This window comes from Apus apus, chromosome 3, assembly GCF_020740795.1.
Source record: "Apus apus isolate bApuApu2 chromosome 3, bApuApu2.pri.cur, whole genome shotgun sequence".
NCBI classification, from domain to species: Eukaryota; Metazoa; Chordata; class Aves; order Apodiformes; family Apodidae; genus Apus; species Apus apus.
This window is the reverse complement of record NC_067284.1, coordinates 90,484,420-90,510,145: the sequence shown is the minus strand read 5'-3', so window position 1 is coordinate 90,510,145 and position 25,726 is coordinate 90,484,420. Positions and strand designations below refer to the sequence as shown.

Below are 25,726 nucleotides of genomic sequence, written 5' to 3'. Positions count from 1 at the left end.
GTGGCTCAGGCTGACCAGGGAGTGGTGGGATGGGGGTGCAGTGGTGGCTTGCGGGTTATGTGGTGAGACGTTTCAGTTCTCTGCAGTTCAGAGGGCTCTGGCTCTTTCAGCAAGAAAGGGAACCATGATTAGTTTGTGGTATGATGCCTGTTGGCATATAATTAAATAATGTATCTTAGTAGCAGTAGTGATACTGCACAAATACAATTCTTTATTTGAGGGTTTGCACCTCTGTTTTTTGAAGCCTGCCACTGGGCTCAAACACCTATTATACAAGATATTAATGAAGTAAGTAAGCAGTTTTATTATGTTTATTTTAACTACCAATTTTGGATACTATAATCCATCAGTTGTTTTAATGGAAAAAATACTGAGAGGTAAGGTCCATGCACAATTAGCAAGTTACTGTTATTATGTAGGAAGTAACTTTGTCTGTCTTTTCTAATATCACTTGTAAGCTTTATGGGCATTTAACAGGAAAATATTCAGAGCACTGGGGTATCATTTATCTTTAAAAGAGAGCAGAAAGGATAGTGAATTCTGAAAACAATGTTAACATTTAGTGAAGGAGATGCTGTTCCAAGCAGACATGAGTTACATGACTGACAAGAGCCCAGTGACCCTTAACACCCAGACCCAACCAACATGTCATATCCTGATCTCTGGATAAGCCCATCTCAGGCCCACTTCCAATTGCCACGTACGAGGAATTACCTAACACAAAAGATCTTAGCAGCTTCCTTTCTGGGTAGCTTTGTTCAAATTAATTCTTTAGAAAAAAAATCCCCCAGGTCTTCTCCCAAGTTTGCAAATTCTTTCTAGAGTACTTTGAGCATTTATAAAACTTGGCCCTACATTCCACCACTCCCCCAACTTCCCCCCCAGTCACGCTAAATTTGCTGCTGTTGTGCATTCAAATTTATTGAATTTTCTGCCGCGCTTCAGGCTCTGAACAAAGCAGCTTTCAGCTTCACAAGTGAGCTTTGTAATACTTCCAGCCTTTAACGAGAGTATCACTTTTTGTTGCAATTGGAGATACTGGTTACAGTCGATGGGAAAGCATGGAGCAGTTTTAAGGAACAAGATCTGTAAGAGTCCAGGATGCTCCTTTATAAACCTGCTTTCCTAAAAGAAAGACAAGAGGAAAACTCAGGTACAGCTCAACTACTACTGTTTTCCTCATTGTTAAAAGGGGGAAAACAAAACAAACAAACACCCCCCCCCCAGCCCCAACCCCACAAACACCTGGGTGTGACACCAATCCAGCATAAATTAAATTTGGCAATAATTTAACAAATAAATTAAATAATTGCAATTGTGAAGGGAGATCTGCTTGAAGATACTACTGAGCATTGATTAATATGGTAGAATTACAGGCAAACTCAGTTGAAAAGGTATGAAGGAAGATGTGTTTCATAGCTAGCACTGCAAATGTCTCTACACTCACTTAAAAGAAGCAGAATTGCTGTCCATACACTCTCTGGCCTTTGAGTGTTGCTGCTTCACACCCGTATGACATTGGCTCATTATTTTTTCAATGGCTGTATCAATGTATTTAATAAATAAATATTTTCTCAAAGCATCTCCCTGGTTATTCCTGAAGTTTCAAGCAGAAAAAAATGGGAAAAAAAAGTGTTTGAACAAACCTGGAGCAAAAGGGAATACTGTAAAAAATGTGGGACATCACTACCCTATGCAACTAGTCTACAGAAAGGTTAATCTCCTGTGATTAGATGAAACACTCAACGTAGGCATCACTTGTGTAAACAACTGACACCCACATAAAATGTGCAATTCCCAATTGGTAGCACAAAACTATGTTTTACTCTGGGAAGTAAATTCAACTTAAGATGTTCCTATATGCCCATTCATTCATTTGCAAAATATTTACCATAACACAGTAAATATTTAGGTTTTACTTTTGTTGAGAAGTTGAACAACAATAGAAGCAGCAGCAAGTGGCCCAGAAAACTATAAGCCTGTTAGGACTTACCTTTTCCCTTCCACCAGTAATTTTTGTGCTCTTAGCCTTTCCCGCCCCCTCCTTGCCCCTCCCAACACACAGACCTCTACGAGCACCAGGTAGGGCACAGCGCAGGGGATGGCTGCAGCGGGGGCGGGAGGGCAGGGACCTGCCGGGGGGGCTGATAAAGGCCGCTGCGCTGCCTGTCCCCCGCCCTCCTCCACCTCGCACAGCGACAGCAACTCGGTAGATCGGATGTGTCCCCTGGGAGGGGGATGGAATCACGGACTCCGTGCACAGACCCAACCTTTCTCCTCCGACGCAGACGCGGCCCCGGGCGCAGCGGAGCTGAGCAGCCTCAGCCCACTCCGCGCCCGCCCCCATCCTCCCATTGTCTGGGGCTGTCCCTGGGGGGGCTGCTCCCCGCCAGCACGGCGCGACAGCCGGCTCCACCGCCATCCCCCCGCCAAGGACCGGCGGGGAGGTGCTCGGACAAGCCTGCCCGTTCTCCCGCGTACAGCCGCCCCACAGGCCCGTTCCTCCGGCAGAATTCCTGCTGCTGCCCTGCTTTGAAGATGCGCAGCATCCAGCTCCGGCAGCTCAGGGTTTTGTTCCCAGCCGAGCTGTCGGTGACGGCATCACCAGCCACCATCCTAAACAAGCAAGTATTTGCGCTGCACACGCTTTCCGTAGGGTTATCGCCTGCTGTCCGTATCTGAAGACACCTAGACAGCAAACACACACACCCTGGCAGGCACAAATGAGGAACAGCCCACCTCAAAGCTATTAAGGCGTCAAGGCTACTGCAACACGAAAGTTGAGTCATTTATTCAAATAAATAAAAATGAACTTTTATATACAAATATACAAAATCATTACGTACATCTTAAAAAGTAGTCCGAAGTCTTAAAAAAACCGGGGGGCGAGGGGGAACGCTCAGAGCCGGCTCCTCTCCTCCCCAGCACCGGCTGGGGCAGAGGCCAGCGCCGCTCCTTTGTCCCTCGCTCCAGCGCCCCGGGGACCGGCTCCGCACCCCCCGCGCCTGCCGCCACCCGCCAGCCCCCCCGGCGCGGACGACACGACAAAAGACACAACAACTAAGGACAGCGAATGGCGGCACCGACTCGCCCTCGGATCCCACTCCCCGGAGCCCGCGCCGGGGCTCAGAGGGTGCCCAGGCTCGGCAGCGTCTCCAGCCTGTCGGGGCGGTCGCGGCCGGCCGCGCTCTCCACGCCGCGCAGCCACTCGGTACATTTCCGCACCAGCCCTTCGTCCACCGTGGCCCCGGCTGCCGCCTCCTCCTCTTCGTACTCCTCGTCGTCGTAGCGGTGCCTGTCGTTGAGCAGCGAAATCTTCAGCAGGGTTCGCAAATCGCCGCCGCCCGCCCGGGCGCCGCGCCGCGCCGGGGCCGCCCTGCCGCCGGGGGAGGGGGCCGGCTGCCCCCGCTGCCGCTCCAGGCTGCGGCGCTGCAGCACCCGCACGGCCTCCGGGGGCAGGCTGAGCGAGAAGCGCAGCGCCGCCTCCCCCGCCGCCCCGCCGAGGCTCTCGCAGGAGCGGCTGCTCGCTCCCGCTGCGCCCGGGCGGCCCCGCGGCTGCGGCGGGGCGGGCTGGGGCCGCGCCCCTCGCTCGGCCGGCGGCCTTCGTGGCGGCTGCCGCTGTAGGGAGGAGCAGGGCCAGGAGCTGGAGAGGGGGCCCGTCCGGTCCGGGGGCGCCCCCCGCGCCTTCCTCGCCGCCTTCTCCTCAGCGGGCCGAGGCGCTGCTTTCTTGGGGGCTGTCGCCGGCTTCTTGGGCTGTACTCGGGCGGCGGCAGGGGCAGCGGTGGCGGCCGGCAGAATGGGCGGCAGGGACGCGGTGCGGCCGGGAGCTCCCTCCGGCTCCTCGCTGCGGGCCCAGGCAGCCGCGGTGCGCGCCCCGGGCAGGGCGGTGCATCTCCCCGCCGGCGGGCACGGTCCCGCGGCGCGCCGGGGCTGCAGCCCCATGGCGGGAGGCGGAGGAGCAGCCCCCACCGGCGGCAGCAGCGCGAGTCTGGGCTCCGTCTACACCGACCGCCGCTGCTTTCCTGCCTCGATTACCCGCCCCTCTTCCCGCCCTTCGCCCGCCCCGGGAACACCCTTTCCCGGCGCGAGGTGGGCGTGCGGGTGCGGACGGGGGTCTTGCCGGAGCCAGCTGGCCTTCCCGGAGCAGTCGCCCGGGTGGTGCCAGCGCCTGCTTTCCCCGCCCGTCTCCTGCTCGACCCGCTGCCCAGCCGAAGGAAAGGTGTGGCGGGGGCGGGAGGGCTCCTGCCGCCAGGGTGGGCAACTGTGAAGGGGCAGGCTCTTAAGACGCTTTGGTCTAGCACGCTCACTCCACCTTCGAAACATTAACGGCAAGCGGAGCTCCTCGACTGCTTATCATAGAACTATTCAGCTTGGAAAAGATCCTTGGGATCACTGAGTCCAACCATCATCCCTGCTCTACAAAGTTCTCCCCTAAACCACATCCACCAACACCACATCCAAATGACCCTTAAACACATCCAGGGATGCCGACTCAACCACCTCCCTGGGCAGCCTATTCCAGTGTCTGACCACTCTTTCTGGGAAAAAAAAATAATCCTAATGTCCAGTCTAAACTTCAATCTGGCTTGAATTACTGTGCATAAGGGCAGGCAGAACGGGCAATAGTGCTGTAAGACCTGCAGCAGATTCATGCCTACATGGAATTTCAAATGCACAGGTCAGTTTGAGGACAAGAGAAGCCTGGTCCAGAGATCATTATGCAGATCTTAGAAAGCAGTCAGAAGTCTTAAAAAATCGGGGGGGCCCCTAGAGCCAGCTCCTCTCTTTCCCAGCACCTGGATCGGGTCTGGCCAGAGCTGGAGAGGCTGTCACACCACCCAGTGCTGATGATCCCGAGTGAATACTGCAGGGTCTGGACTACTACCTGGTCCCCTCTCTCCAGCAGGAAGGGTGGCTCACTGGCTGTTTATAGTTACTAAGCAGCTAGAGGCTGTGGCTTGATTGGCAGTTTAGCTGCAAGATCTTGCACTCATTCTTCATACCGCTTCCCCAAAAGAGTTTGCTATTTTATGCAACATACACAGTGATTTATTTAGCAGGAACCTACTGGAATTCGTCTCTAGCCTGAACTCTGAATACCGGACACAGGGGTTTTTCCCCATTTCTGACACTGCAGCTCAGCTCTTTCCAAACCATTCCTTCTACTATTTGTGGGTTAGTGGAAAAAAATAAGCCAAGATAACTGGGCTTTAGAGTGCAGGTAATTGAGCACATCCAACCTGTGCTAAAAAGAACGTCCTGTAATATATTATAAGCCACCAAGCATTAAGAATTTAACTTTACTCCTGAATAACTGAATAGCTCTAAGTTGCAAAAAAATAGAGATGAGAACATCTAATTGTAGCTAGGCAAAGTGTTGGAGCTTTTCACTTCAATCTGTTACCAGTTTAAGTCAGAATGAATGAACAGTTTGTCTGAACACAGAATTTAAAGTTACTTCTGCAAATCTAATACCAAATTTAGGTCTAGTCATGTGCATATCCCCTTTTTTTTAGATAATGTCATATTTATTGAAGTGTACGGCTGAAACTTTCTGCTCCCTATAGGAGATTCCTAAATAAATAATAGTTCAGGCACCTTTAAACTGATTTATTTCATAAATCTCATTTATATATTAGCCATAGGTTCTTTTAGTAAAAAGTATTTAAACATATTTTTAAAAAATCATTTAAAATATAGCTTTTAATAAAATCCAACAAGCTTTAAACAGATCTTTCACATATTCTCATTAAGCTTTTCCCATACAGCACATGTATAGACATTTCAAAGGAGCAGTTCATGATAACTTACCAAATCTTTACAACATTTATAAAACTGTCCATGGAAAAGCATACAATGAATAATATACACACATAAATGGCACATAGCAATTTTTAGACAGAACTTTAAATGACATCTTTATGCATACTACCCAGATCTTAGTGGCTTGCCTCCACTGGGGAATAAACTGTTACCAGATGCAAGGTAGTTTTAAGACAACTCTGCACAAAGTATTTAAATGTACTTTTTTGCTAAAAAGACTAAAAGTTTCAGGGTAAACACAAACAGTTCACCCAATTTATTTTAAAAACTGTTTCTAGTAAAATTATGTAATTCCCCAAATGGAAAAGGCAAGACAAATACGAAATTGTTACTGGGTGTTTCATGAGTGGATAGTTTCCCAAGCAAAATTCACTGAAGAGTAAAACTTGGGTTTTAAAGCATACAGTGGTTTCTGTTAATTTACTCTAGGCAGGACGAGAAGCACTTAATCACTGCATCCCTTTAAAAAGAAAAAATAAAAGCCAGTTAAGATATTTGCTGTTTTCTTTGCATACATATCAACCATTACATATTTAAAATTCAAAATACTACATGAGCTACAGACAAAAATCAATAGTTTATCAAATGCAGGATCTTAACAGCCACGGTTACACATTGAGTACATATACAGCACCAGCTCAAGCCCACTCTGAAGCTCAGGTCTGCCCATATTGTCTAAGTCTTCCACAGTGTTTACACTGAAACACATCCTAAATTGCAGACATGGTGCTGAAAATTGTCCTGGAGCACACTTGGTGGCTTAGCACCTTAGTCGGCAAGAGCTGGCCAGCAAGTGCAGGGCTGAGGAGCATGCCAAATCCAGACAATCAGCAAAGCACAGATGCTTTGAGTCCAAGCCAACTTTGAGTTAGACCATCATGTTGCAGGAAAAAAAAACGGGCACAGGCTTTAAAGTGCGTGCACTAACAGGGCAGGATGGAGAGCTGGCTCAGCCTTCAGGTTTGAAAGGTCTGAAGGGGTCTTTTTCTTTAACCAGCAGTAAACAACCTGTTTTCTGACTATTCTAGTTGGATCATTTACTTTAGTCTCCTTTATTTTTCATTTTCTCAAAAATGTAACAACTTGTTAAGGAGTGGAATTTGTGTTCTGTAATTAGTCCATTTGAAAAAAGAAGAAATATACTATCCTGATTCCTTAGTCATTGTATGTATGTTTTTGTTGTTTTGAGTTTGCTTGCTTGTTTGTTTAGGTGGGGTTTTTTGCCATGCCAGCAGGAGAGCCACCATTAATCGAAAATAAACACCGTCCTCCCCCCCAAATCATGAACAAGTCAATCGTTAAGAGTAAAACATTACCAGAGCTAAATCAAGTAATGACAGTTTTGTTGAAATGCAGATAAATGCATACATTCAACAAATTACCTAATACTGTTCACTGGCACTAAACATGGTTTAGATCACTACTTCTATAAGAAAGGTAATCTATACAATAAATTTATGATAGCTTTCCACATAAGTAAATAACTCAATAATCCCTAAATAAATCACTGTACTACTAAAAGCAGCCTATGTAAAATTCAGTTGACTCATAAAATCTAATAGAAAAATAAACCCAAAGAAATGAAGTGATGCATATAACCTAATGCTTTTCTGATCACAAAGTACTGTTGGTAGGGAAGAAAATACCAGTAGCTCAACTTGTTTTCTGTGCAGAGCAGAACATAAAAAAAAACCCCACCAGACAAAATAACCAAACCCTAACTGAGACTGTTACATGACCACAGGAACTATAAGAATTCAGAATACTACTTGTGACTGGGTTAGCCCAAGATGTCAAAAACAGTAAGATGATAATTTGCAGCCTGAGTTCAGTATTTAATCCATTTTAATTGTCAACTGCTACCTTTAAAAAATAATATATGTATATATACACACACCATTTAATCCTCCCTAGATCAACTGTGAAAGCTTTAAAAAAAGATATAATCCATAGTAGAGAGATTCTGGCAAAGTCACAGAAATGCTACAGGAAGATATCAGATGAAAGGGACAGACAATACTTTGTTTTTTGTTTTGTTTTCTTCTTTCCCTCATTTTCACTACAGAAAACCTCATTAAGTAATATACCAACATGGAAGCACTTTATTTTTAGAAAACCCCCACACTGCTGAAAGGGCAAACTGCATTTTATGTGAAACATTCTAGAAAAAAAATATTCTTCAGTTTGCTTCCTTGCATGTGGTTTCACCATATGTTTGCCTAGCTTTCATTCCCTTTTTGTGCACACCAGTGAAATGTAAAAGAGAAGCCTGCAAAAATGAAAAGTAACACAAAGCATTGCCTTTGCGTCTCCTGAAAATGGAGGAATTCAGAAGTAGACTTAGGAGCTGTAACTATGATTTCTTGTTTGCTTTTAACTAAGACCTCAGATCCATCAGTGACCTCTAATGTAAGTGCTGGAAAAGTCACTATTGCATCAATACAATTTAAAAATCACTGGAGAAGTTAAATAAAACCCAATTTTTTTTTCAGTGATGAAAACTAGAACTAAATTGAATACATAATTACTATGCCCTTGTATTTAACAGTTATATTAAGCATTGAGTTCAGCTATGTCATTTTCTAAAAATTAAAAGGAAAGGGAGATGTTTTTTTCACAAACTGAATTTAAGAACTCCTCCTACCCCAACATTAAGATAACTGACTTCTGCTAAGAAGGAACTAATTATGCAGACTCACCTTGCAAAAGGAATATATGACAGACTATACCTGAAAAAAAGAGGAAAGAAGTATATTTGACACTGTTCATGTCTCTCCTAGAGCCCAATTATTCAACTTTAGTCCAGCATTAGTAAAAGCAACTTACAACAAAACTTTAAACAAGATTACCTAATTAATCACTCAATCTAATGTTTACCTGAGAAAAGGAGACACACTTAGTTGAGAACTAAACATACTGCCAAGGATTTCCTGGTTTATTTTTACCATTTTTTTACCTTTTTTAATATAGTTCGTAAATTCTATTGCACATACATTTAAAAAGCAGATTTACTATCACCAGGTTCTACGGGAATGGAGATTTCTGGGAAAACTGTGTTCTTCAAGATGACAGACAACTTTTTCCAATTTAAAAGACAATGTACATTATCATGATATATACATCTAATCGTATTATTTATGTAATTCTAAATACAGATATATGCTGAAGTATGAAAAATATGCCACAATTGTGACACTCAGAACAGCTGGTAATTCTATTATCTGCTGAAACCTGCTTCTCGCAAGTCTCCAGGCTATGTTTTTTTCTCCTGCCCAGGCTGAGCAAGCTCTGGGACACTGAAAGAGAAGCCGTCTGCTGTAAACATGTAGAACATAGTTAGCAATGTTCCTTCTGTCTAATATCAAGCATTTAACTGGGCCCAGCACGATGCCCAGCAGTCCTTGTCCTGAACAAATAGTTACTTGTCCTCAGATCCAAGTTCAGTACAGACACTGGGCATTCAGGGCAAGCTCAAACAAGAACTGTGGTCATCTCGGATAGCAAAGAGTTATTACCAAATCATTAACCTGGAGCAAAGAGATCAAGTCTGTTCAGTTATATCTCCATGGAGAAAGCAGTAACTTCAAATACTTCTGCCAGGCTTGCAAGCCTTCACCTAACTGTGCTCACATGTTCCCAAGCCTGGCCTTTGAGCACATCTGGATGGTCATCATAGTACCTGCTGCACTAAATTTACCCAGTGCTGCTTAATCTTCTTGGGGCAGGACACACCCTACGATGTTGTTCAGTTTCTTCCACTTCAAAACCCAAAATTTAGTTAGAACTCAAAAAAGAGGGATAATCAAAAGCAAAGCATGTGAATATATGGTTACTTTCACAACAGAGAAAAAGCATGAGAATTTTTTTGCATATGTATTTCTTTCATAATGCCTCAAATAAGTTCACACGTTGCAGAATATACTTCAAATTACCAGTTTTGCAAGGCGATTGCATATAGATTTTTCTGAAGTTACACAGCCTAGTTTAGAAAAACAGATTGAGGCTAGCATTTGGGCACACTTACATTATGCAAAGCTCGTATATATAGGCTTAAAATCATGCGGGTAGGGAGAAGAAATTAAGAATCTTACCAGGTCATTGCCAAGGACTGCAATAAGCAGAATAACACTGCCAAACCTTTTTTTTTCCACTAAGTAAAAATAAAGCAAATATTGCAAGTTAGTTCATTTTGCATCAGTCTATACTGAAACAATTGCAACAATATGTACAGTCAAAAATTCAGTTGACTGAAGATGCCTATATTTGTCTTAATTTGCTATTCATTTCTACTCTAACAATGTTCCATTCATTTTATCCATCACACTATTAGCATCATACTATGAAACCCTTCTCTAGCTTTCAGAACACTTAATGGCACCAGTGCTAACACTATCACTTTCATTCGTTATATTGTACTTGTGCAAATATGGAAGTTCACTTCAGCTATATTTTTATTTCTATGGAACATTAACTACAGGAAGTTTTTCAACCAAGATGCCTGAAGGTACTCATTCTGTGTCTCTTCCTTTGTCTTAGTTTAATTTTCTGCACCTGTGGCTTCTAAATACCACTAGATATTCTCTGACAGAAGTACACTTCACTAAGATGAAAGTGTATTTTAACTTGCTTTTCTTAGTTCTTATTCCAGAGGTCTGCAGACTGAACCCAATGCTCTAGATTTTATATTCTCATCAACATGACATGCAGGTGGAAGGGGGCATTCGCTTAGTAGCCAACAGGCTCATCACTCCACCTGAACTCAACTGCAGTTGAAAACATAAATACAACTCACACAAACTCATCTCTCCTCTACAACTGAACTGTATATTAATGTAATATAATTAATAAACTAACCAAGCTAGATTGCTCTTTAGAGGAACAAAGTCTTACCACTTACCCAGAATACAGCACACAGAGTCAACACCAGGCAAAGCTGGGAAGAGATGAGAGAAAAAAAAAAAAGAAAAAAAAAAGTAATGAATACTCAGATACACAGCAAAGCAAATGCATTAACTGTTTTCATGGGGCAATCAGTATTTTCAGAATTTACTCACGAAACAAGCAGAGCTAAAAGGTTGTCAGACAGTGACTAAATGTTGAACTCCGTGTAAAGTGCTGTTTTCTAAAGCACAGTATGATGTGCTCCATAGCCAGAAGGGCTGAAGCAAGTCTTAGAATATAGAAGGGGCAGGACCTGACTTCAGGCATCAGGAAGAGTGTATCCAGGTTTGTGAAGCCTTATGTGTTAGGTCTGTTAAGAGGTGGGCTTCTACAATAAAGCTTGCTTGAAAGCAACCAAGTAATCTGGGAACTGCTATTCTATTGTTTAAGTGATAATCTAGTATTTGCAACATCAACATCTATCAAGAAAGGTATCTGCATCACGATGAACAACATTATTAAAACACCCATTCAAGCTTTGGTTATTTGGCAAACACAGGATCTGCTTCTTCTGCCTGTGTTTTTTCCATCTTCTGACAGTAATATGAAGAGCCCGCTAGGGAGAAGCTGCTTCATACACAGTGAGAAAGCTCACATGAACTTAATTCAAACTACTTCTACACCTCTGATGGAACATTACAATGATATGGTTTACGCTGCCAAATTAGTCACATCATTTGTGCAAGCATCACTTTGAACTTTTCCACTAAATCTCACCTTACTCCCTCCATTCATCATTACACATAGTAGAAAACAAAACAAAACTCTAAAGTAACTGTCACTTAAAAAAAGAATTGTTGACATTTTATTGAAATAAATAAAAATAAAACTCTAAAAATTTCCTAACATATCTGTGACTCCTGAGTTGCCTACAATTCTAGCTCTGTGTTAGGAAGGGAAGAATACAATCAAATACATGAAAAGTTTTCTAAACTTCAGAAGTTTACCTGTTCTTGTCTACTAAAGTTTCCCATCCTAAGTGTCTTAGCTCTCATCCAATACTCCTGTTCCCTGTTAGATAAAGCCTTTAATTCTGTCTCTTCCTAACCTTGTTGGTAGCTTCTTTGTACAGGTAGGCAGGAAGGTTTGTGACGTTCTCTGTTTTCTTTTCATTTCCCTGACTTGTCTTGTTTCTACAGCCTTCAGGGCAAGTTATTTTCTTTGTCACCAGGTCTGAGCATAGTGGATAACAGAGCAAATAATTTTTGTGCTGGCTGTTCTACTGTCTAGCTTAGGTGCTCAGCCTGACCAGAAAAAGCCCACAGCTGTGAAGTGCTGGAGAATCCATGCTCAGCAGAGACTTTTGAGGATTGAAGATATCACTGTACATTTTTACTACAAACCTATGAAACATAACTTGCTTAGGACTTGTAACTTGATTTGATTTCGAAGAGATGGCAACAAGTCACCTCCTTAACAAACAAAGCTCAGAGTACAAGCAAGGATCAAGTCACTTCTCCAAAAGATGTGGGTAAATCATGAGTTTCTCAAATGAGATAATTTTTTTTTGGGTGTGTGAGAGAAAGAATATACAACCCATACAACAGCCATTCAGAAAGAATTAATGAAGAGCTTCCTTATCTATATCAGCTGTAAAAAACTAGAAAAGTATATGACAGGGAGAATACAACAGCCAACTACATCTCAAAAGTAAAAGTTAAAAGAAATCAGGAGGAACAAGAGAGGAAATAAGTATTAAACAGAGAAGCAGCAAGGGCAGAAACTTGTTTTCAGCTACCTAATAAAGAGTTTTGGGATAGGAATTCCAAGATAGGGGATACAACCATTTTTTCCATCCTTCTAGAAGAAATTATGGTCACAGAAGCAAAGAAGTCAAGGACCTCACAGTGGAGAACTGTGAAGCTGAACATGTGGCTTCCCAGACTTTGGCAGAGAGAAATTAATTTTCTCCATGGCTCTTAAGTGCTAAACCACTAAGCTATACAAGTAGAACAACAGCCAACAAACAACTGTCAAGCTAGACTTGGTGACTGATGACTCTTCACAGCACCTGGAAAGTCTCTCTCTAGCCTCATTCTTAAATAATTTTAGAAAACAAATGAAAGAGAATCAACTTAATATTAGCATTTAGGAAGAAATATTTACTGAAGAACATCTTATGCCAAATGGTTGATTTAAAAAAAAATTGTAACGAACAAAAACACAAGCTCAAAGAAAGGAGTTAAGATACCATTTACGATATAGAGGTCATCAGTTTGACTTATTACTTAGTACAAAGAAGAGTTGGACTGAGAAATAACCTCCCTTTACTAAAAGTGTCAGATATAGCTTTGAGGCTAAAGAAAACTTTTTAACAAAAGGAAGTAAAGACAGTATATTTACCAACATCACAAGTGTAGCTATTAATCTTTTGGATTCAAACATTGCTTTTAATTGCTTCAGTGGCCCCATCAGGAAACATGTACTAATAGAAGGGAAAAAAACAAAACAAATGGTAAAGCACTTTTAAGTCTTTGCAAAACAAAATAGGTAATGAAATAGTTTTTCAACAGTTAAAGGAGTACATAAGCTTTTAAAAAGGCATTTCAGTGTTTGGCAACAGAGACCTGCTGGAACGAAAGGTCTCTGAAATTTCCATGAATTTAGTCCTGGAAACAGCTTATGTATTGAGTCACCCTTGGTCATGAAATTCTTCCAAAACATTACCACTTACAGCAGAGTGTTGCTAAGTTGAAGTCTAGTGAATTTCATGTTAAGGCTGTTCTAAGAATTGACTTGCAAAAGACTGAAAATAATACAAAGAGCCAACTTCTGCAAAAAATTTCTGTTTAACAATAAACCTACTGCCCAGCCAGCGTGCAAGTAGCTACAATCAGTATTCCAGGGAAGCTCCAACTCTTTGCCCCAACTCAGCAAGCAAAACAAGAAGGAAACACTTCAGTGGTTTCTATTAAATCCTCCTGCTTTCTTCTACTCTGTAGTAGAAGGAAGAGAATGAAAACCATCAGCAATGCCATGCTGTACCTGTTCTTGCAAAGAAATGTGATGGGAACCAAATATTTACAACCACAGGAGTAATTATCTGGCTTCAAATATTCTGAGATGAGGCTCCTCCCTCCCTGTCATTGAAGGCATTCTGCTTTGTAGAAAACATTTAATTAGAGAGAGAATGCCTGTAACCTTGAGGTGTTCTGAATGCTTTACTACGGAGCAGGAAACCTAGTTTATCTCATTTTCTAGTTAATATTTTTTTATATGAAATGAAACCATCAGTAGCAGGGAAGAGCTTGGTGGAGCTCCCACCTCACACCAGCCATAAGCCTGGTAAAGCATGCATCTTCCAAGAAGAAAGATGGGAATCCACATCCCAAGCAATAAACTGAAATCTATGATCTCCCACATACAGATGTCCTCTGCCAGCAACTCTATGTACATATCCCCTTCACTGGGTTCTTCTTCTTTAAGTTGCATAGACAGACACCAGAAGCCCGTACCAAGTGGAAAAAAAGGTTTTCTCAATTAAAATGGAAAAAAAAAGTTCTAAATTCACTACAATCCAAACTAACATTTTCTCAGTATTTTTTACTCTTGGCTGCCGGGCCATGAAATTAAGTAAAAAAACACCAAACACCTGAAGAACTAGAATAAAAAATAATTAGCTAGTTGAAGGATGTGGGATCATGAAAACATGGTGGTAAGAATGAGGGAGGTTCAGGCCACATAAAATCATAGAATGGTTTGGATTGGAAAGGACCTTAATCTAGTTCCACCCCACCTGCATGGGCAGGGACACCTCTCACTAGACCAGGATGCTCCAATCCCAATCCAACTTGGCCTTTAACACTTCCGGGAATGTGGCATCCACAATTTCCCTGGGCAACAAATTCCAGTGTCTCACCATCCTCATACTTAAGAATTTCTTTCTAATATCTAAACAAATGATCCATCTTCCAATTTAAAACTGCCACCCCCCGTCATCTCACTACATGACCCTGTAAAAAGTCCCTCCCCAGCTTTCCTGTAGGCCCCCTTCAGGTACTGGAAGGCTGCAGCTACAAGGTCTCCCTGGAGCCTTCTCCAGGTTGTCCCCCTGTGCCGCTGGGGGGAAGGAGGTAGAGAAATCAGGCCCATGAAGAAGGGACGGGGTAACATATTTAAGCAGTGCTCTTTGCCTTGTCTGTGTCCTGCTTGCATTTGATTAGTGATAAATTAAATTATTATTTTTTCCCAAGTTGCATTTATTTTGCCCATGACCATAAATGGTGAAACCCTCCTTGCCCTTTGTCTCAACCCACAAGCTTCTAGTTGGCCTTTCTCCTCCTCATCCCACAGTGTGTGTGTGCGGGGGGGTGAGTGAGCAGCAATGCGGCTGGTTCTTTATTGTTGGGTTAAGCCCAAACCATGGCAGACATCACAATGGAGCAATAACTAAAGTTATTGAAATTATTAAAATTATTGAAATTATTAAAATTCTGATAACCTTAAAACTGTAAGAAAACCAAGATTTTACGTTACTAGCATTTCAATATGAAAACAACATTGTTTATAGACAACATAAACAGATACCATTTTAGAGTAAAAGCTAATGGAAATGTAGATGAAAAGGAGGATATTTTCCTAATAACAAGAATTAAGAAATCATACCTGGCTAACGCAGCAATATTTCCCAGGGTGTAAAACAATGCAAAAAGTCTGATGCCGTTTGGGAGCCACAACAGTGCTGTTCCCTATAAAAGATAGGTTATTTGTATGCTTGTAATTAGTTAATTCAATTTATTTCAATTTTATAGTCTCTCTATGTATTTTCAGATTATGAAGACTGTCACTCTTAACATACACCAGCAGAGTATACTGTTCTCAGATTTGCAGTAGTCAATATTCAGCATACTTCTATTGCCACCTCCTGGCAAAATAATGTATTGCTTTACTGTATTTCACAATATTTTTACAACTAGGAAATGTTAATTTATATTGTTCATAAGACTTATTTGTACTGTTTATATTCTATTTATGACACTTTCAGTTTTGTTACAATGCCCCACTATACATTTTACGCCTCGGCAACACAGGATAGTATGTCATAAAGCCGCAATAGTGTCCACCACCTCCTTTCTCCTCCAACCAACCATCTGGACTCATAAAAAAAAAAAAAAAGCAACTGTATTTGTGGGAATCTGTGGTGTCAGTTTGGACAGACCACACTACAAGCAATAAGAGAAAGCTGCAAGAGAAATGTGTAAATGTATTCTACAAAGAATGCCTGAGAACATTAAAGAAAAAAAACACCACCTGCAATTTTGGCCAGCCAAAAACATAGTAAATATACCAGGTTTCAGACATACGACATCTAAAGATCAGGTACACACATTTGTAAGGAACTAATTGAGCATTTCTTTGAGGGCCTCCCAAGTGCTGCAGCAAAAGGTTTATAACCTGAAGCAGAAGAAGGTAGAGTTGCAGCTCTGACCTACATGTGGCAAAGGTCAGCCAGGGAGCTGCCTCTAAACCCTCCATGAGACTCATCCACAAACATGCTAGCAGAGGTTTGACTCTTATCTACTGAGCTCAAGATAGCTCAAGAAACCATTAGGAAACCAAGATCCTAAAGCCTTTTATTCATTGTTTCATAATTTCATACCATGTGATTTAGAATAGGCGCAAAGATTAAATACTAAAAAATAGCAGCAAAAAAGTTAACCTGTCCAGAAATGGGTGTTAGAGCAAACATGGTGTGTACTAGAATTTGTTATTATATTGGTTAAATACTACTTGTGAAAAAAAAAATTGAGGGAGGGAGCCAAGCAAATAATGCTTATGCCACTCTAAAAACAGGATATACCAACCCAATCTTGAGATCCTTCTCTATAACTCTCCCCTTCTCTAACACAAGCATACGGCCAGAGCTTGTGTCACTATATTTGGCATAGATATCAGGATGAAGAATACTACTCTCCAGCTCCTTTACTGAACTTCCTACCATCTAAGTAAGATGTCTCATAAGTAAGATGAACAATTGTTCTGGCTTATCTCTTGGTCTCAGCAAGTCTAACAAACTGCAAGTTTTGATGAAGAATCAGAAGATTCCACCTGCAGGAGAATCCAGCAACTGGCTATCTCTAAGGGAGTGCCTCAAACAACCAAAAGGTTGCTCCTCCACAGCTGTTTCTTCCTGTCATTACATAAGTCTCCATTGTTTAAAAAAAAAAAGTCATGGTAAATTAAAGAGCAGTCATTTAAATAATGGCAAAACTAATGTACACAGGACAAATTTCTCCATCCTACTACCAGAACACATTGTAAGTCAAGGCAATCTGCCTGACAGTCTCCACAAAAACTGCAAGTGTCATTCCCACACATTAGTCAAAGGATGTGACATAGCCTAACATAAAAAATAACAACCTACTTTTATAAAGAGGGAAAAAATCAAAAACCAACCGACCAGCCCACAAAAACAGCAGTCTGGATAATTTCCTGATGTTATTTCACCAGCTTCTGGGGCTTTTCACGCAGATAAAGAACTGCTTTGTACTGCAAGTTACCTGGGTCAGACTTTGATAGGCCAAATCAATTAATAGATTTCAACTTTCATAGAATCATAGAATCATAGAATGTCTTGGGTTGGAAGGGACCTCTAAAGGTCATCTAGTCCAACCCCCCTACAATGAGCAGGGACATGTCACACTAGAACAGGTTGCTCAGGGTCTCATCAAGCCTGACCTTGAATGTCTGCAGGGATGGGGCCTCCACCACCTGTCTAGGTAACCTGTTTCAGTGATCTACTACCCTCACATTAAATAATTTTTTTCCTAATGTCTAACCTAAATCTACCCTTTTCTAGCTTGAAACCATTGCCCTCTGTCCTATCATGACATGCCCTAGTGAACAGGTCTTCCCCAACCTTCTCATAGGCCCCTTTCAGGTATTGGAAGGTTGCTGTAAGGTCCCCCCAGAGTCTTCTCTTCTTCAGGCTTAAAGTATCTTATTCCTGGTATTGTTCCTCATAACCACTTGAAATGAGTTACCTTTTTTCAAACTATTGTAAGCAAAAGGCAAAAGGCCCTTAAGGTGTCCTACTTAATCCTAAAGGCCATGGTCCAGGATAAACAGTATTCAACTGTGGGCTTGAGTCTCCTGCGAACACTTCAAGCTCAAGAACGAACAATTATTTGCTGATCGTAAGATCAACAGGAGTGCAGCGGGTTTTTCAAGTGTCAATGTGCTACCGCAGTCATCACCTACTGACTTGTGAGTGACAGGTTACACTTGTGGTTTCTTCAGCCTTTAAAAACCTTTCAAACTTCCCCCTCCTTTTCCTCTTTTATTGGAGAGGATAAAAATAAGATGGGTACACACTGAAAAAAAAAATCTCTTTCCTAATACACCACTCATACTGGAACAGGCTGCCCAGGAATTTGTGGATGCCCCATCCCTGGAAGTGTTCAAGGCCAGGGTGGATGGGGTTTCAAGCAACTTGGTCTAGTGGGAGGTTTCCCTGCCCATGCAGGGGGTTGGAACTAAATTATCTTTAAGGTCCCTTCCAACCCAAACCATTCTATGATTCTCTGAAATCTAAATTAAAAATCTAGTGTATTTTGTCAGCGTTAAACCTTTTAGTAAGAAATTTTATTGTGCTACAATAAAAATACTCTCTGCTGTGAAAAGACAATGGTCAAAATCATAATTTATAGAACAGCAGTCTGTACATGCTAATTATACATTTAATGTCCAGTTAAATTTATGGATACAAAATTTAGCATGCAGCAAACAGAATCATATATAAAGTATAAATGTGAACAAGGTTCCACTGTAGAACATGAATAAAGTACAGAGGAAACCAAAACTTTACTTACAAGGAGAGAACACACAATGCCAGCAACAAAACATATGGCAAACCATCTGACTCGAGTTCCAAAGCTGAGTGTTGAGGCATCGAGGACCTTAATAGGAGATAAATAATAAAAAAGGTATTACAAACCCGGTTTTGAACTATCTAAAGGATATTTTACCCCTACCACTGAAGTCCTTAATTTTCAAAGTATTTTTTTTTAGCCAGACAATTATTTTTCCTTAACAGTTGCTTGCATATTAATTATTTCAGTTTAATAAATTGTATTATCAATCTGGGAGCATATTTCCAAAACAAAAAAGGACAAAACCTGTGAAGGTATATCTGAGGCACTCGAGCAATACTATTCCACTTTCAAACAGACTTTCTTTTTACCACACAATGAAACTGAAAATTCTCACAACTGTACCAAAACAAAAGAATGAATGGACCTTTCAGCAATTTTCAGACTATTTATTTGTGCAACACTGTATATTCCTATGGACATTACTATATTTTCCTGTTACTAGACAGAATTCATTGTATGCATTAGTACAAGTATCCACTGCAAGCATTATGATTCCACTTCAATTACTGTTCCTTAGAGGGTGAAGGTGTGGACAGATTAACACACAGCTTGTCTCATCAGACAGCTAACTTGCTGAAAGGCATCAGTTTGCTTCCTGCTTCTCTCCTGTGTGACTCAAGAGCCTACAAGACCCCTTAATAAGATGAGCCAGCTGACAACTCATGTATTGGAAAGAGAAGTAGTGTTCCTTCTGTTCTCATGACTTGGTCCTATGTTAGACTAATGAGCCAAACCAGCTCAGCAACATGTCAGAAAATAATGAGGGTTGATACAAGGAAAGAGGCAGGACCACATAGCTGGCAAAAGAACAGCCCTTTTCAGCAGAAAGAATGGATTACATATGCTCAGCTCATCTTCTCCACCCATGCTAGAAAAACAATGTATTTCACCTTAGTCCTGGTCACCAAAGTTAAATATACATTAAGTGAAGTGTTGCTTCAGCTTACATAAGGTGACTATAAAAAGCTAACTTTCCTATTTGTTCAGATGACATAAACCAACTTGCCCTCTTGTTACCTATTCTAGAGATACTACTGTATCTGCATACTCTATACTACTAACCAAAAACGCAACTTATGGCTTCCCCAAACTATGAGTTTGATGTTTCTCCTACTCTTTTGAGAAATGTGTCTTTTGGGTGGTGCTAAGTGAATGATTCCACATCCGTACAAATGGAGAATCCATATCCAGTTTAATAAGAAGGGCCACATACAAGCACACATATATGTGCTGTGATGAATGTGTGTCAACAAAGAGTAACAACTTGGACTACTTTCTACTTATACAAAAATTATTAACCTTACTGAATCAAATTTAAATACTTTGAATATTACTTAAGAAGGGGGACCAGAATACTGAAAATAATCTCTTACACTTGCATAGCATCTGAGAAGATACACAGCTGGGATACAATATTGTTCTGATTTTTTTTTTCCCCCCTCTCCGGTTTCAGCAGTTAAGACAAAACTTTCCAAAAGGTCAGAAGATGTATCTTACCTTGTTATGTCCAACTCTTTATCCTTATGTATGCATTAAAGAAATGGACAAAAGCAGTAACTGAAAGATGGTTTAGTATTCAATATCATATTTGATATTCATATTCCTGAATGCCTATACAGGTTAAAAGTGCGTCAAGAGCTGGAAGGACATAACAGAATATACCCACTTGAATCATGCTTTTAGTTATACCTATTCATGCAACTAATCACATGTACAGCAAAAGAAAAAAAAATAGAAAAGTAAAAATCTTTTCCATCCCTGCTCAGAAATTAAGTGTAGATGAGCCAATACTATGAACACATCCCTCCCCATTTCAGATTGCCTAGAAAACAGGGAAAGTATGAAGGTAAATATTTTCTTCAGGTGTATCACGCACACTGCTGACACTCACTGCTCTTCCCCTTCTAGTCTAAATACCTGACAGTGTTCCCGAAAAAACTAGCAGGAAAATTAATTTTTCACATAAAACTGAAAATAGCTTTATGTTCAATTAATTTCCTAACAGTTACTAGGTGGAAAAAAATACCAACACCGTAAGTGAACCACACAAACACTAGGGGAAAAAATGCTGAAAGACTTAAAATATTATTTAAAAATTAGTTTAATATATTTTACGGATTTAATTCTTAAAAACTTAGATTGACAATACATGCACATGAACTGCAGTAAGGTAAGTTGTGGCACAAGGGCTGCCAGAGCACCACAACATAGCACCCTTTGTAATGATAAAGTTAAATAAATTAATTGGCATTAAAATGAAGGCTGATCCTCCAACCATTCCTGATGCCATCACCATTTATGTTACCAAGCTGAACCTAGTTAATGTAATGTTTGAAATCCAGAATCACGGAATTGTCAGAGTTGGAAGGGACCTCCAGAGGTCTAGTCCAACTCCCCCGCTAAAGCGGGATCCCCTACAACACATTACTCAGGCCTGCATCCAGGTGGGTCTTGAATATCTCCAGAGAAGGGAAGCCCACAACCTGACAGTGCAGGCTATTCCAGTACTTTGTCACCCTCACTGTAAATAAGTTTTTCCTTGTATTTAAATGGCACTTCCTATGTGCCAGCTTGTGCCCGTTGCCTCTCATCCTGTCACTGGGAACTACTGAAAAGAGCCTGGCTCCGTCCTCCTTGCACCCACCCTTTAGATACTTACAGGCACTAATAAGGTCTCCCCTCAGACTTCTCTTCTCCAGGCTAGAGTCCCAGCTCTCTCAGCCTTTCCTCATAAAGGAGATGCTCCAATTCCCCAACCACCTTTGCTGCCCTCCGCTGGACTCTCTCTATCCGTTCCCAGTCACTTGAACTGGAAAGCCCAAAACTAGATGCAGTAGACATGGTAATGTATTTTCTTAGTCCGTGATACCTATAACTTTTAGTTTTTACACAAGCAAGGGAACTGATTACTTTCCCAAGATGTCTGATTCACCCCTGTAGTGAAGTACCTTGCTGCAAAAGTTGAGTAACAGGTACATATTTCAACTACTTAAACCACAGACTTCACCTTGTGCTAAAATATCAGGCTACAATCTGTAAAAGTAGAGGACCTGACACAGCATCTGCCTATTCTTCCATATGTGTGGTAGAAGCAGTAGTTTTTATAACTGAGGATATGACACATCCTGAAGTTACCGCCTAGTTTCTCACACCTACACTCAAGAGACTATGAACCAGAACCCTAAGAAAATAGTAAGTCTAAGCTGCCTATGCAACAAAAGCAGGAAATAAAATAAGGGTGATTAGGACTTTTTTGTTGTCTGACATAAGCTGCAAACCTAATCCTAGATTTCAGATAAAAAGTTGGCCTTACACTCTATATCTGTACTACCAGAGGCTTGTACTTAGAAGACTGAAAACACTGTCATGCAAATTCCACATCTGGGGAAAGATTCATACGGAGAACTATGCAGTGATGGTGACAATGGAGTTCATGTAAAACATACCCCTCTTGCTATATCGCTTATCAGCTTGTTTCTAAGAAATAAACCAAACAAACAGAAATCAACAAATATAAACTCTCGGTTTTCTATAGCTAAGCTTTAATGCCAAACTCCTGGGTAAAAAGCAGATTTTTATTCAAAGGATATTAAAAAAAAATTACATCAAAGAAACAACCAAGACATCCAGAAATCAAGAGGAAATCATAAGTGGAAACTAGAATCTGGAAGGCAAACTTCCTGAAACATAAGTAACAGTCTTGCAATAGTCTAATATACAAGTTGCAAGTAACAGATAACAGTGTCTTTACTGAGTAGCTTGCTGTGGACATCCTATAGATCATACAAATGATAATCTGCAAGGCTGTGTTTGACCAAAAACATTTCTTGTGCTTTTCAACATCTACCTAGGCTCTGCTCATACTTTAATTACAAAAGTTTTCCATGTGGAAAAAAAGAAATACAAGTACTTTCTTTTATGGGTTTTAGAAAAAATTCTAGAAGTTAACAATCACATCTTTTCTTGGCAGTAAATTTAATATGCAAGTAATGGAGAAAACTCGATTGCAAAGAAATGTTGAGTACATTTGCAAAGTTGATCTCCTAAGCAGTATTTTTAAAAAAATATTTAGAAATACTTTCATTTTCCCTAACAGCCTTCCCTATATGCATTTCTATTAACACTTAGGAGTAAAATGGAGTAAATTTAAATATCTGGTCTATTCCTCCTTACTAAAATCTTGTTGAATGCTTTAAACAGTTGTCAGTTGAAAACTGTCATGAAACTACAGTCAGAAAATAAGCCAATGTGTCAAGCATTCTGATTTTATATTAGTTTTGGTGTTGATAAAACTGAACAGCATTATGTTGCCCCTACAACATCGCTATACTGGTATATTTACAATTTATTATTACCTTTTTGCAATAAATTCCCTAAATTTCTGTTTTTTAATATTTAGAATAATTTATCTAATTGCAGCAAGAAGCGGCTTCATCTCAAGAGTTTAGAAAGTACAAAAATACTTCACTGAATCATAAAACAATCGTCTCACTATATACTTCTACCTAACAAGAACTACTGCTGTCTTCGTGGTGATGGTTCTGCAAACATCAAAGAGCAGAATAGAGACATCTATGAACAGAAAACATATGATGGCTGTTACATAACTATCAGTTATTCCTAAGAGAGGGCCACTGTTTTTAACGCAACACATGACTCAGTCCCAGAAAGGTCATCTATAATAGTTTGAGATTTTACATGCAAAACGCATAACCTTTTATTTCCTTTCACAACCGTACCTCTTTAAAAGTGTTCTTGTTTGCATGGCTGCACACACTTTTTGCTCTATTATACACACTTTAAAAATAGTGAGCATCATCCAGCTATAAAGCTATAACTTTAGTGAATGCCACATATGAGTTTTCTCAGTAAAAAGAGGCTTGATTTCCAGTGTTGTAGAAATACATTGCTACTTTGAGAGAAACCTACAACAGAAACATTGCCCAACACAATGGTTTTCTTCTTACTTCAAATAAGACCTTTCTGGTTCATCTTCTAAGCATGAAGCTCCTTTGCACAACACCAAAGGCGTATTTATGTTTTCTACTATGATGTAGCAGACAGGCTTTAAATACGGGCAGATTTTTCCTATTTAAAGTTTTCAATATCATTACATGGAATGACCAAATCATATATAGCTTAGTTTCTTTAAAAAAAGGACACATTCTTAGCTGAGTTCTCTCCTTCTCAGGATATACATGTCAAATACAAAATTATAAAATACTTGGGTATTTATTGATTGCTGCCTTAAAACTATTGTGTGTCTCATGTGAAATGTGCCTGGGAGTGGCAGATGAACAAATTATCTAGGAATCAAACTATGATTAACGGAAATCTAAGTACTTCTTTGATAACCCTGAAGTAAGATCAGAAGGTGATGCATCCCTCCCAAATGCTGGCAGCCAGCTCTTTTGTGAAAGGGCACAGATGCTTCACTGCTTCCAGAATCAGTCAGGTGTGGATACAATTTTTGCTGGTTTACTCTGGCAAAGACACCAAGTTCATAAATTTTGAAGGACAGCAACAGCTCAGGGCAGAGACAAGTGAAGCATGTCAGAAGCTGCCGGAACTAACCAACTACACTAAGGCTGTGCTGGTTCATTTATAAGCTGCAGCTCAAATCCTGGCTGCTCTATGTTCCACATTCCTCCATCATCCTGTAGCACACAGAATTAAGATATTCCATGATGTGGAGCATTTTGAACTGCAGTCACAACAATTAAAAGAGAGCTGATGCTATAAACTGTTCTTTCTAGGTATGTTCAGCTTTGCTTCAACCTGGAAGGTGTGATAAATGACTCGTTCCCAAGTGGGATCTTTATGCAAATTAGTAATTTATTAAGCGAATGGAAGCAAGCAAACAGCACTGGGCACGCCGGGAGTCTCCGCTCCACCAAGACGTGTGCCAAACAGTTCCAGCTCTCAGTTTTTATCTTTTTGACTAAAACATATGCATTACTATTTCGAAAAAAGGGTCGGCTTATGTTAATTATTTCCAAGAATCTGCTTTATAACATTCTCGCAGTTAACAACAAAGCCGGTCTACGCTAAAAAAATAATCACATGCAATGCAAGCAGAAGATCCACAATAAAAGAGCAACATGCAAGCAAAAGCAAAATTTTGTTATACTAGACAAAAACAGGCAGCACAAGCAAAGATAAAAATTTCACTGTGTACAAAAGTATGCAATACTATACACAAAGAATTATTCTTCGTTCTATGACTCTAACATTGTTCCACAAAGAATTATTCTTCACCCTGTGACTCTAGCAGTGTTCCATTTCAACACGAATCGGGTGAACACATTTCACAAAGGGAAGTCTCAGAAATGTATGGCGTTCAGTAAAAAAAAAACCAAAACAGAAACTACTGATGAGGAAGACAGTGGGGAGGAAATGTACGTAAGAAGGCTGGAACAAAAAAGGAGTTTCAGCAAAACATGCACGCAAAAAAAAAAATCTATCTAGACGAAGGAATAGCTTTTGCAAACTTAGGGGCTTAAGGAAATGGAGAAGCAATTCAGAAAGAAAAATCTACTGCTTAACTGATCTTCACGTACTACGGCCATGTCGGAGGAACAGTACAAACAAGACAAAGAGACCCCGCTAGCACGAAGCAGGACGCGGAAAATAAACCCACAGCACCCCAAACCACCAACACAACCCCGATGCTCGGCACATCGGAATTCCCCAAACCTCTAACTCCCAGGCAGGGCCTGGTGTCCACAAACCTCGTCCTTCGGCGCACGCAGCCAACCTCCTCTTCTCCCTGGCCTCCCCCTACCTCCCGCTCGCCGACGGGGACGGGCGCCCCGGCGGGCCCCGGCGGGCGAGGGGGCTCGTGCCTCCCGCGCCCCCGCCCCCCGCCGCTCGGCGGCCGTTAACAACCGCCACCAGGTCGCCGGTGCGAGGTGGGGAAGAGACCCCCGCCGGGCGGTACCTGCGCCGTCAGTCCCTGCTCCTCGTCGTCCTGCCCCGTCAGCACCCGCCGCAGCTTCTCCATGCCGCCGCCCGGGCAGGACGGGGCCCGGCAGAGGGGACGGAACCGGAGCGCCCAGTCCCGCCGGGCCGCCGGCCCAACCGGAAGT

General features: G+C 41.3%; 2 protein-coding genes across 2 annotated transcripts; both read right to left on the bottom strand.

The window, feature by feature from the left end:
• Window positions 1-3,126: 3,126 nt before the first annotated feature.
• Window positions 3,127-3,942, bottom strand: PRR18 (proline rich 18). The gene has a single exon (XM_051615052.1). It carries the CDS (start codon window positions 3,940-3,942, stop codon window positions 3,127-3,129), a length of 816 nt encoding a protein of 271 aa, XP_051471012.1.
• A 1,653-nt stretch (window positions 3,943-5,595) lies between these two features.
• Window positions 5,596-25,726, bottom strand: SFT2D1 (SFT2 domain containing 1). The gene is made up of 8 exons (XM_051614756.1): window positions 25,579-25,726; window positions 18,576-18,662; window positions 15,370-15,452; window positions 13,108-13,189; window positions 10,721-10,756; window positions 9,915-9,973; window positions 8,523-8,552; window positions 5,596-6,283 (listed from the first exon to the last, which is right to left on the bottom strand). Exons 1-8 carry the CDS (start codon window positions 25,639-25,641, stop codon window positions 6,244-6,246), a joined length of 480 nt encoding a protein of 159 aa, XP_051470716.1. The 5' UTR covers window positions 25,642-25,726; the 3' UTR covers window positions 5,596-6,243.

Excerpts from the sequence above, each read along its gene's own strand:
- PRR18 (XM_051615052.1), bottom strand. The coding sequence starts at position 3,942 with ATGGGGCTGCAGCCCCGGCGCGCCGCGGGACCGTGCCCGCCGGCGGGG.
- SFT2D1 (XM_051614756.1), bottom strand. The coding sequence starts at position 25,641 with ATGGAGAAGCTGCGGCGGGTGCTGACGGGGCAGGACGACGAGGAGCAG. Across the intron at positions 13,190-15,369 it reads AATATTGCTGCGTTAGCCAG|TACATGTTTCCTGATGGGGC; the intron begins GTATGATTTCTT and ends CCCTTCTATTAG. Across the intron at positions 9,974-10,720 it reads CTCTGTGTGCTGTATTCTGG|TGGAAAAAAAAAGGTTTGGC; the intron begins GTAAGTGGTAAG and ends ATTTTTACTTAG.